General features: G+C 27.6%; 1 protein-coding gene across 1 annotated transcript in view; it reads left to right on the top strand.

Moving 5' to 3' along the window:
• Nucleotides 1-12,890, top strand: part of LOC107455616 (prolyl 3-hydroxylase 1) — a 27,020-nt gene extending 14,130 nt beyond the window's left edge. The window contains exons 8-12 of the mRNA XM_043048460.2: nt 1,335-1,430; nt 2,646-2,796; nt 9,834-9,948; nt 10,809-10,881; nt 12,471-12,890. Of these exons, the coding sequence (XP_042904394.1) occupies nt 1,335-1,430; nt 2,646-2,796; nt 9,834-9,948; nt 10,809-10,881; nt 12,471-12,764 (729 nt within the window). The 3' untranslated portion in view covers nt 12,765-12,890. The remainder of the gene's footprint in view (nt 1-1,334; nt 1,431-2,645; nt 2,797-9,833; nt 9,949-10,808; nt 10,882-12,470) is intronic.

The following is a 12,890-nucleotide window of genomic DNA, read 5'->3' as shown; positions in this document are numbered from 1 at the left end:
TATTACATGGAATTTTGCCTGAAACTTTTTTTATTACTGTTATACAGTGTTGGTTGGAGAGAGAGAAAGTGGGATTTATTTTTGTCTCTTTTTATATTTATTGTAAAACGATGAGGCATCTCTGTAAAATTAATTTTTGCACACAGTTAAAGGTGTATTTGTCTTTTAAAAGTTTTTTTTTCATTAAATAACATAAAAAACATCAGAATGCTTTTCAGAAACACAATCAAATACTATCTCCAAAATGAATTTGATGCTAAGACTTTAAAGGTGGAATTTATTTATTTTTATTGTTATCATCAGCTTAGTAGTTTTCTTCATACTTTTGCTGTAGCTAGATTAGCTTTCCTAAGCTGATCTGGTTCTTAAATTAGCAGCTCCTGCGATTTTAAAATCAGTCTCTACCAGAGGCATAGCTAGGTTTTACAGCACCAGGGGACAAACTCTTTTCTTTTTCTTGGCCCCCTTTCTGTATGGTGTAGAACTTAAGTGGCTTTTCAGAATCACTTAAAGTTTTAGATGAGGTAAATCCTCATTTGGTATTTTTTTTAAAATTTTACTTTGAATTAAGTTTTTAATTTTGCATAGTGATAATTAAGTAACTTCATAAATTTTTATTTGATTCAGCTTAAAATTTAAATGTGTATGTTACTAATGTAGTTTCTATTAAAATTAGATTTGGTTGCATTTATTGTTTTTTATTGAGTAATAAGTATTTTTCATTCAACTTATTGTCAGTTTATTAAAAATAATAATAAAAACCTATGTGTAAAATTAACTACAATATAAATAGATATCTTATTCAATTTTTAGGCAAAGCAAATAAAAATTTGAAGATGTTATGAGGCCCACAATCAACAAATGAAGCAGGGATTATTTAAAATAGAAAAGAATTTTACTCTAGAATATTTTATTATTAATTATTCTTCATAGATTTGTCTCTCCTCTAAAACTGGTGCCCAGAAGACCACCACTAGCTATGTCACTGCTCTCTATATTGTCTGATCATTAAATGTGTAGACTTATGCTAAACTTTGTCTATAATGACTTATTTTTGAAAAGTTTAAATATGATAAAAATACTACTATAAGGTCAAACAAAATTTATTTTATTATAGTTCATACATAAAATTTATCTTAACTTTTTTCATCTCTTTTCATAAAGTAAATTTCAAGGAGTTTACTTCACAAAAAAAAAAAAAAAAAANAAAAATACTAGTGAAATAATAGTTTGTTTGTAACGTTAAATAAATAGATTAAATATGTGTTTTATTTAAGAGTATGTTGATCACATGTTTTTCTCTGTACAAAAAATTATAAACATGTTTTTCCCAGGATGGTGGAGTGTATGGTGATGGTTATAATGGAAAACAGTCTCCTCATACAGAATTTGAAATGTTTGAAGGTTTGACAGTGACAAGAGCAGCAACAGTAAGTTAATTCAATAAATTATTCTTTTTTTTTTCTATATTAACTGAACTGAATTAAAACTTTGCAATCTTCAACTTTAAACTTTGGTATTAAATTGGAAATGTTTTACATTTTTACTTCATAATAAATATGCTCATTTCTCAACTGGTAAAAATCTGTAACAATGTGATAAAAAAAGCATTTAATAATATGCTGTGTCAAAATAATGCAATTATCAAAAATTTCTTTAAGAATTTTAGATGGGACATTATTCTAATATCACCTGTTCACAAGATATTCCCATTGGGTCGTTCTTACCACGCACCCCCGTAGCAGAACTAACAGGGGTTTTTTGTCGGCACATTTCTTATTGCCTTGCAAACGAAATAAATCTAACTTTTTTTTAAAAAAAATTATACACAATAAGGTTAAAGTTTAAAGAGCAATCTCCTTTATATTATTCCTGTTTTTTTGTCACAATGTAGTTTTTGTTAAAAGGTTAATTGGTATATTTTGTACAAAATATTGTAAGAGTGGGATGCAACCTCGAAAAAGTTTTGTAGACTTTCTTCACATTCTGTTTTAGTTTGAAACCTTGTTTGAAATGTGTTACAGTTGTAGAATCAAGTTTTGGAATGTTTTCAACTTTATTTACTTAATCTTGTGTTTAGTTAACGTTTAATTTAAATTTTATTTTAATAAACTAAAAATAATTAAAATTAAGAACTTTTAAGTCAAATTAATAAATTTCAAACCAATTATAATTAATTTTAAGTATTTTTTTTATTTCGTTATATATTGTCATATTAGACATTCTTGCCTCAGCACAAACAAAAAAAAAATTATCGAAAACAAAATTTACTAAAGTATGATCAACCTGGATTTGTGTATATTTTGGTTATATTATTATCCCCTTATTTGTTTAATGAATTGTTTCTTTTACAAATCCGTTACATAGCAAATTTATTTTCATATGTAGTAAATTGTGCTAGTTTGTTGCAATTTCACTTTTAATGTCATTCAGAAAATACACACAAAATGTATCTTCATAAAAATATTTAAATCAATTTTCTACTGTGCATTATAATATAAAGCATCTTCCTGAATCATAATTTTGTTTTAATCATGTTTCTAAAAATGTGTTGTTTAGTTAAATTAGTATTTTGCTATAATTCATATTTTAATTGATAATAATTATTCATCATTACACTTGTGTATTTTTCCTATGCTGTGTAGCTAGCTAATAGAGGTGTTTTAAATCCAGAAGCTGCTGAGTTGTACTTAAATATAAGTGAAAAAGCTCGTCTTGCAGTTGAAAAGTATTTTAAATTGGAATCTGAGCTATTTTTTGCATATACTCATCTTGTTTGCAGAACTGCTTTACCTGGTAAGTGATATATTTTCATTCTTATTTCGGTACTTTGTTATTAATTGATTGTTTGAATGGTTGTTAAATTTAACATTGAAAGAAGTTCATTCAAATTTTATTTACTACAAATTTTAATTATTTCTTTTCTGCTATAGAATGTTTACTTTTCTTTTTTTTATTAGCATAATTTTTTTGGCTTTTTTATTTAAATCCTTTGTTTTAAAAAACAACTAAGAATATTTAAATTGCACACACATCTAATTTGAGGTACAAACTGTATAGAATATTTTGTACAGTGAATCTCAATTTAGTTTGAAAGCATGATCCTGGAAATGACCTGTTCTCAGAAAAAACTTGGAATATACCACCAGATCGCTGCATTGCCTATGAAATTGTATGCATAACCTAACAATTAATTATTTAGTTTCAGCTTGCTATTTATTTTACTACTTCATGAGTGGTTCAAAGTGTAGTTCTTTAGGTGGTATATGTAAAGAAAAAAAGGAGGTGGAGTGACTATGAGCCAATTAAAACAAAAATGGCATAAGTTAAGGTATAGAAATCATGGGAATTTGGGATTTAGTTTAACTCAGAATTCATAACCAAGACCAAAGAATACAATCCTGAGGGATATGCAGGTGAAAATCATAAGTAAAAATAGCAACAAAAATAAAAATAAATAATAAAATCAAATATCTGTATAAGAAAGCACAGATAGGGATTGTCACAATCTGTAGCTTTTGGATAGCCACAATCCAGAAGATTTCTAAATCCTGCACAGATGTTCATGCATATGTAGTCCAGGACTTAGTCTTTATTTCATTTCTAAATTACGAATCATTAGTGTTTACACCTTTAAAAAATGGTGTATAGTATTCGTTTTAAGGATTTGTACTGAAACGGGTCATCTCCATGTTCTAATTATTATCTCTTTTGTAAAATTAGTTTTGATGGAGATGACTGGTTTTTGAACTCATTGATTTATAATGCATTGATATATATAAAGAGCTGAGTGAATGATATATCTAAGCAATAAGTGAATAATGTCATAATAGTGAATGTGTGTAAATAAGCTACAAAGTTTTTGTGTTGACTATAAAAAATGAAAATTATGCTTTGCATTTATTTCTTGCCATCAAACTTTAATTGGCAAAATTCATTGTTACATAATAAAAATAATACAATGTAATGACGTAAATTATTGTTGTAAATCGAACACTGTTATGCATAATAATGGATGATTGAGATAAAAAAAAATGAGTTGAGGGCGTTAATGGTTTGGGAATTTATATTGGTGAGAACTTATATTGGAATAGATAGAAATTGTATTTGCATGTTGGATTAAGATATTAAACATTCACTCGTTGAATGGAGAAAAACAATGATCAATTTTAACATAAATATCAAGGAAACAAAATTAAGGCCGGAAATAGGATAAAAAGTAATTAAATTAAGGGGGATGTGATCGTTTATAAAAAGTGGTAAAGCAAAACTGTCATGCGATAACAATAATCCAATAGGTTCAATGGTCACACAGTGTGAGGCTAACTTAAAACAGATTGGTATCACCAAATTTGGAATATGTTGGATACAAAAAAAATATTAACAAAAAATATAGATTTATGATAATAAGACAGTGACTTGTATATCCAGATACAAGCATAGCATTTATCTTAATCACTAATCAGGGGTCTGTGTAGGTTTTTCTGAGAGGTACCTATTTTGTGAAAATTAAAAATTATATTAAAAAATAAACACAGAAATATGGTAAAAATATGAATTTATTGTTTCTTACGGGATACAAAAATAAAATTTTAAGAAAAAGTATTTTTCCTAAAGTTGAATTTATGAAGGTACCGCTAAATGGTAGTAAATTTGGCCTGGACAGACCCCTGCTAATGTTTCCAAATAAAAACAAATATCGTTTTTTATGGGATTCAAAAATAAAATTTTAAGAAAAAGTATTTTGTAAAACTACCGTTTTTCCTAAAATTGAATTTGTGAAGGTACTGCTAAACAGTAGTAAATTTGGCCTGGACAGACCCCTGATAATGTTTCCAAATAAAAACAAATATGTACTGCAAAACAAAAGATGTACTCATCGCATACAGGAGACATTGAAGAAAAGGAATCTACCAAAATAATAAAACATGTTTGATTCAACACAATTTTCCTTAATTTTATTCCTTTATATCACACACAGACAAAATGTGTATAAAACACTCACAAAACAGGAAATCGAACATGAAGTTAGAAAGCATTTCAACAAATGCCTTAAATCTTTCAAGAAATGGATGACAGTTAAAGAAGTTTTTGAAATTTTATAAAGGTTTGCATTTAAATGTAATACATTATAAGAGATACAAGAGAGAGATAAATTAAATTGGTGATAAGAAGATAAATACAGAGGGAACGCTTTAATTGATGGGATCTTAAACATTAAAGAAAATTTTTAAGTTATAAAGAGGTAGATATAAAAGACATTGAAATTACAAAAAGATAAAGCTCTTAAGAATTTGTAAAAAAAAATAATTAATTCCTTCAATAGGGTCAAAAGTCATAATCTCTGAGAGAGAAAGACAGGAGGTATCCTTGTTGCAGGAATGAGATTTATCCGCTTTTTAGCGGATTTCCGCCTTTTTCGCTTTTGTCTCTCGAATTTCAGACTTTTTATTAAAAGCTCGGATTTTCTAAGTTTCAGTTTTTTTAATTAATATTCCGGTTTTTTCTGAAAATTCAGCCATTGAAATAATATAATTATGTTTATTTCCTCCGATTTGATATATACACATCATATATCGAAAGATGTATAGAAAATTCAAACTTCGTAGCTGCCAACCCTTTCGCATATCTACTCAATTTAGTTATTAGCTTCTAGAAGCAAAAAGAAAGATTTTCCTCATTTTTACCCGTCCGCTAGATAGCTCGTATTTTCGTACTTCTGACGTCGCTGCATTTTAATATCAAACATCGTTTTTCGTATTTACCTGATTTAAAAGTTGCGCGTTGCGATTCATATTCTCGCGATTTCTATATCGTTCATTGCAATTCTTCGTTACGAGATTTAAAAATCCAATATCGCGATTTGTATACAGGCGTTTTTAAAATTCTATGTAGCGATTTCGTATTCGTGCGAGTTTATTCAATGTCGTGATTCATTTTTGCAGTTGTAATATCCAACTTCTATTTTCGTATTTACACTTGAAAATTAGGCTTTGGATATGTATTAACGCCACTTAGAAATTATATATTGTAATTCGTATTTACGCGATCTGAAAGTTACGCATCATGATTTGTATTTTCACATTTTTGAAATTTAATATCGAGTTTCATTCACTTATTTCAATATCGTGATTTATATTCACACGATTTTAAAATCCGTTATTGCGCGATTCTTGTAAAAAGCAAGTTTTTTTTTCTTTGAATTAGTTACTATAAATGTAGCAGTTTTTCTATCGGCGGTTATTGCTATATATAGGCATTACAACATCAGCAAAACTGGATGAGAATATGTTACTGATATTTTTGCTATAAATCACGTAAGATGTATGTACTCGTGTGAAAATTCAGCTTTCTTGCCTTTTGACCAATCTCATCCCTGTTGTTGTAAAAAGCAAGAATGTGAGTCAGAGTGTGAATGTGTTACGATTAGGACTGGGCGGTATTAGAAAATATATATCGTGATGCATCGTCAGTTTTGCATCGCGATATAACGATGTATCGTGATATAGTATTTTTGAATTTCATTTATTTGAAGGCACAGAAAGTCAGATTTCTATCAAAACTTCATACTCAGATTGATTTAAATCAATTTATAAATTTGAAGATATATATGTTTTGCTTAAGAAAGATACTAAATAAATTGACTACAGTGTACAAATCTTACTTAAAATATTTATTGAAATGTTTGTTTAGAAATTCATAATACGCGTAAAACAAAGAGTTAAAAACTTTTTTTAAAGCGTTTTTTACAAATTGATATTTTCTTGTACTATTATGCATAAATAATTACATAATTATTAAGTTCGATCGTAATGTTCAATTTCTAAATGAAACGTTAAAAATTATTTATATGCTGAAAACAAAGTGCTAAATAAATTTTAGAAAAAAAAACGCTTTTAAAACACTATTTTTTATTATTATCATTTGAGTTATTATAGTTCTATTATTGTTCATTTACGTCACACTAGAGCTGCACAATGGGCTATTGGCGACGGTCTGGGAAACATCCCTGAGGATGATCCGAAGACATGCCATCACAATTTTGATCCTCTGCAGATGGGATGGCACCCCCGCTTCGGTAGCTCGATGACCTGCACGCGAAGTCGAGCACTTTACGTTAGAACAGTTTAATGAGGACCAATACCGCACACCCTCGGTCCCTACTCGTACTGATCCAAGTGGTCACTCACCCGCACACTGACCGCAGCCACTGATGCCTGACTTCGGTGATCTGCAGGGAACCGTGTCTTAACGATCAGTTCACTACGGGACCTTATCATTTCAGATAAATAATTAAATTAAATTAAATAATGACCGAATTATGAACGAAAAACAAAGTAAGATTTAATTTCGTAAAAATAAAAAAAATTTAATCTTCGATAATATATTTAACTAATTAACAAATAATATGAAAAGAATATTTTTAAAAAAAAATTATTATACTCTCTAATAAAACAAAGTGCTAAATGATTTTAAAAAATGAATAAAATATGCAAACCTTTCAAATTTTTTTGTATAAACAAAGTTGATTGACTTATGTCCAAATCCGAATGACAAAAATAAATTTTGTTTTAACTTTATTTCTAAAAATAAAAACAAGATTTATAAATTTAAAATCAGTAATAAAAACTCATTTAATTATTAGAAGTTTCATCCAAAAAGTTTTTAATAAATTAAAAGAAAGTAAAAAAATAACCTAACAAATTCAATTCTTTATGGGCGCCTAAATTAGATTGCCAATAATTTTCACATTTAAAAATAAAAAGACGTTTTTTTAAAATCGTTTATCTCGTTTTTTTAAATCGTTTTAAATCGTTTAAAGACGTTTATCTAATTAATGAAGAAACTCTTCTTTATATATTCTTTTCAATAATAGATTGCCTTCAGAACAAGGTAGCATCGGCGAATCCCACTGAAAATAATCTACAAGAAAAGTCTCGACAAAGAAGAAAAAAACTAAGAGGTGCGAAAAGGAACATGCGATATAACGATATGTGTTCTCAAAACTCTGATTCTGATTCTTCAGCTCACCAATCAAGGCCATTTCAACATAACGAAACGAACATCGTCTTCCACAGCGCGAGTCGACATCGGAACTTAAGAGAAGAGTCTTATATCGTTATCTTATATCCTTGCGTGTCTTATATCGCTATATCGTTTTGCACTCGTTGTCTTTACTCGACGGCTTAAATCAGATTTCTGATGCATCGCCTTGAATGAAAGTCGCTGTATCGTCTTGCAGATATATGCGTTAAATCGATATGTCTCGATACATCGATTCATAGCCCAGTCCTAGTTACGATATTCAGAACAATTCGTTGGTTCCGAAGAATCCTGACAAGCGATAACCTACTAAAATTGAAGGAAAAAAGAGTTTGAGAAGAGTACAATTAAGATTGCCTAAGTAAGACCCCCAAAAATAAATTAATAAAAAATGTGCCTACAAGTGGTGATCTTGTGAAAAATGAAGTCATAAAATACTTTCAATAACATCATCTTCCAAAAAAAGGCAAAACACCTACAGAAAGGAAAAAAGGGTATCTCTCAACACTGGAAGTGCAATCACCACTGACCAGCAATGAAGAGTGAACAGAATGGTAAGATTCTTTTTGAAAAGAAAAGTGAAATTTTTGCCAGACAAAAATATATTTGATTTATTTAACTAGAGAAAAAAATCTCTTAATTTAAGAAAAATCACTTAAATTTTTTGAATACTCAAGCTGTTATAAAATTAAAAATAAATGAAGGTTTTAAAAAAAATTAAAGGAAAAGATTTAAATAAAGGACTAATTGTAACATTACACAAAGTCTAACTGTGACATTTATGAGGCCAGAACAATCATATAAACTTTTCTTCTCATATTTGTCTTTCTAATCAGACTTTTCACTTTTTTTTTTTTTTTTTTTTTTTTTTTTTTTTTTTTTTTTTTTTNTTTTTTTTTTTTTTTTTTTTTTTTTTTTTTTTTTTTTTTTTTTTTTTTTTTTTTTTTTTTTTGCTGTCAAAAGAGAGGTTTTCCAAAATTACTCTTCAAATTTTTATTGTGAAATACCTTAATTTATTCTTTCATTCTGAAAACGCTGTCTTACACTGTTAATTAATACGTTTTTTTTTTTTTTTTTTTTTTTTTTTTTTTTTTTTTTTATACTAGGATTTGCAAAATTGAAAAAAGTGGGCAAAATAAGTTACACTTTTAGTCGAACTTATTAGATCAGAATATCAAAATTTTTTCAAGAATGTCCCCTAAATCGTCCTTTCAATATTTTCTTCACTTAATTTTTTTTCTTCTGTTTCTCACAAAAGAATTCTCAACAAAAGATAATTGTTAATGATTATTAAATTTAAAAAAGGATTAAAATATGTTCTAACTTTTAGATGAACAAATTTTAACATGTCAAATTATATATTTTTATATTGGAAAATAGAAGTTGGCTTAATGGTTTCCTAGAAAAAAAAGTTTTAAAAACTCATTATTTTTATTAAAAGGTTATGTTATTGATAAACAGCAAAGTCTTACTATCAATTCCAGAGATATTGCACAAACTGCCAATAAATAATATAAAAAACACTGTAAAACCAGAAGTTTCCATGACTTTCTTAACTTTTGGCACTTTATTTTCTAGCCTGTATTTTTTTTATAATTAGCATGGAAATGACGTAATCTATTGATTAATTAGCATGTTCAGAATAAATCTGAACAACAAATATTATACCCAAGTGTTTGAAAATTCAATCATTTAACTTTTTTATATCACTATCATGACTCTGTCGATCGCATTTCAAAATTAAAATTGTGACTAATGTGTAAAAAAAAAAAATTTCTTCTTAAAAATAGACTCTCCTGAGTCCAGGGATGATCTGAGTCATCCTATCCATGCTGATAATTGTGTTTTGATGCCAAATGGCAATTGCCTCAAAGATAAACCTGCCTACACATGGAGAGACTACAGGTTAGTATTTCATTTCCCCCTTGTTTGCTCAATCACTGGTTATGATCTCTTAATTCCTCACTGTGTAATTTATAAATTATAATAACTTGATGCAATTTGATTGCTTGAATTATTATTTTTATTTGTCTCAATTAATTTTTAAAATATTTCAATTATAGAAATTGGATTTGAATGATTTTTATTTACTAGAAATAATCACATAAAATATAATTCACTAATTTGATAAATTCTATGGAGGTGAGAGGAAGAAAACTGTACTTTAATTTCAGGCATAACTTAGAGACAAAATAATCACAAGAAAAAAAAATTTTTTTTTGAACTGCTTAAAGAATTTATTGTACTGTTTAATGTATATTTATTTATTCACATTTTCTTTTTCCAGCATACAAGTAAGTACAACTGTCTAAAATTGTTATTATATTTATATATATATTTTTTTTGTTCTGAACTTTTATTATTCATATTGCATTATTTATTTTAAATTTCTTAATGAGCTCCTATATTTTTGTTAGGTATATTTTAATGAAGATATTGACTTATTTTCATTGTGGCTTATTGACTGACATAATTATTGCCTTATTCTCAGTTGTGGAATAAAGTGGTTAAGAAAAATATAGATATTTCAGATTTTTTGCTTCAGAAATTGTTTACTTTAACATTTTGTTCTTAAATGTTTTAATGGATGTTTGCGTTTTTTTTGTTTTTGTTTTTTTTGTTTCAGTTCTTGATTAAAAAAAATGTCATAATTATCAAATTGTTCTTAACTTGTATCCTGAATTGTGAAATTAAGTATTTTTAAAGGAAGATATTATTTTTGTTTTGTTCGCTTCATAAGTATGCAATCCTTTGTTTCTTTGCAGCTCAATTGTTTATCTAAATGATGACTTTGAAGGGGGTGAGTTTGTTTTTGCTAAAGACAAGAAAACTATACAGGTATTTATTGTACGCATATTAACTTTTTTGATTAACTATTTTTTGTAAAAGAAAATTTTATTTTACTGGTAACCCAATTTTAAGTGCGGACTCTGCAATAGAATCAGTGTAAATAATGAAATATCACTTATTCTACCAGGTAAAAACGTTCTTCTAAGTTAGAATTACTATTTTAATTTATCTATAAGTCCTTTAGCTATAAAAATATAAGTATTCTAAGGATGTTATTCACACAGAGAAAAAAATAGTGGCAAAAACATTCTAATTTATAACTTGTTATCAAGAGTAAAATTGCATTGCTTACTAGCAATTCCTATAAGTTCCCATCTGAAATAATAATTTACATTTTTCGGAGTTAGGGTATTATGTTTTAACAGACATGGTGGTAAGAAATTTTTTACTCTGACCAATCGTTTTACTACCAATTTTTCTCTTCTCCAGGGAAGTTAAGCCTTGAGTAAAAGGTTATTAGTTGTTTAAATAAGAATAAGTGAACTTAAACTCCCATTCACTTTTGTTCAAATAAACAAAACCTTAACAATTCGATTTTTTTATATAGTATCATGAATTTTCGTAAACTCCTGCTGCATCATTATCAAAATTTCTTATTATTCTTTTCTTAAACTTTTTAAATGAGTTTTTATCATTTCAAACCAGTTTACAAATAGTATGTTATGCAGGAAATACTGCTGTGCGATTGAATAAAACAGTGCAAATGCTTCATGAAATTGTTGCACTTATGTTTTTTTTTAATTGCACATCATAATATGCTGTTTATCAAAATATTTCTATTCTATAGCGCCCTGTTGTATAATTAAAGTAGGTATAACTTAAGAAATTTTTTTTTACATTATTGCTTAAAACATTTCTTTCATTTTGTGCAACTTGTTTATTTTCAACATATTTCCTATTGCTTAATGATTTAAATTCTCATTTTATAACATTTCTTTTAAATGAAAAAAAAATGATGTACTTAATCTATGTTTGAGTTAGTTTGCCGACTTGGAGCTTTTGGATCCTGCTACAAAGTGATCCGGTGATACAGTTTAAAAATAATTTGAATCTGAAGAGAAGAGTTGAGATATTCCATTCCTCTCTTTTTGTTATAAGCAAGCATTTTTGTGTCGAATTAAAATGTTTTGAAAACTTAAACTTTTAACTTTTTGCTTGCAAAATTTGTTCATGCTACTTTGACAGTATTTTTTTGTTGTTACTCTTTTTTCTCAAAATAAATATTTATAAGCAATATACATTTAGAAATTAAGATTTTGAATAGTGCATTTTAAGCAGAACAATCAAACTAGGAATATTCCCTAAACTTCTGAAAATCGTGAATTAAATTCTTTAAGATTTTAACTTTTTTTTAGTGTTATTTGGTTTTTCAGTAGAATTGTTTAAAATATTGTTAAAAGAATTATTATTAATTAAAGATTAATTATGTGAAAACTGTACAAGAAGGTGACCATCAAATGATTGTTTACTTTTCAAAAATTAAAAGCAAGCTCTCTGTCGCAGACCAGACATATTATTGTTACACGATTATTGTGAATAATGAGTAATTATTGAATTAAATGATCTCATCATTATAGGCTGTACTTAAACCCAAATGTGGCTTGATGGTTGGGTTTTCTGCTGGTGCTGAAAACCTACATGGTGTAAAAGCTGTTAAGAAAGGAAAGAGGTGTGCGCTGGCTATGTGGTACACTCTTGATGCAAACCAGCGTGAAAAAGAGAGAGATTTTGCGAATTCTATATTAAATGGTCTGTCACATAAAAAAAAGCTCTCATCCCAAGTTACGACCGCTGAAAGTTTTGAAAAAGCCACTCTCCAAAAGTTTGCTCTCCTTCACAAGAAACATGAACTTTTCCACTCAGAATTATAGAAGTTTAAGTTCATTTATTATTAAATTTTTGTTTTTATTTTGACAATAGTGTTTAACGAGTTTTTATTGAAAGTACAAAGTTGTTAATCTATTTTATACTTTATAAGAAAAAATTGCAGGTTTTGA

Source organism: Parasteatoda tepidariorum, chromosome 4 (genome assembly GCF_043381705.1).
Source record: "Parasteatoda tepidariorum isolate YZ-2023 chromosome 4, CAS_Ptep_4.0, whole genome shotgun sequence".
NCBI classification, from domain to species: Eukaryota; Metazoa; Arthropoda; class Arachnida; order Araneae; family Theridiidae; genus Parasteatoda; species Parasteatoda tepidariorum.
This window is presented reverse-complemented; position numbering and strand designations above follow the sequence as displayed.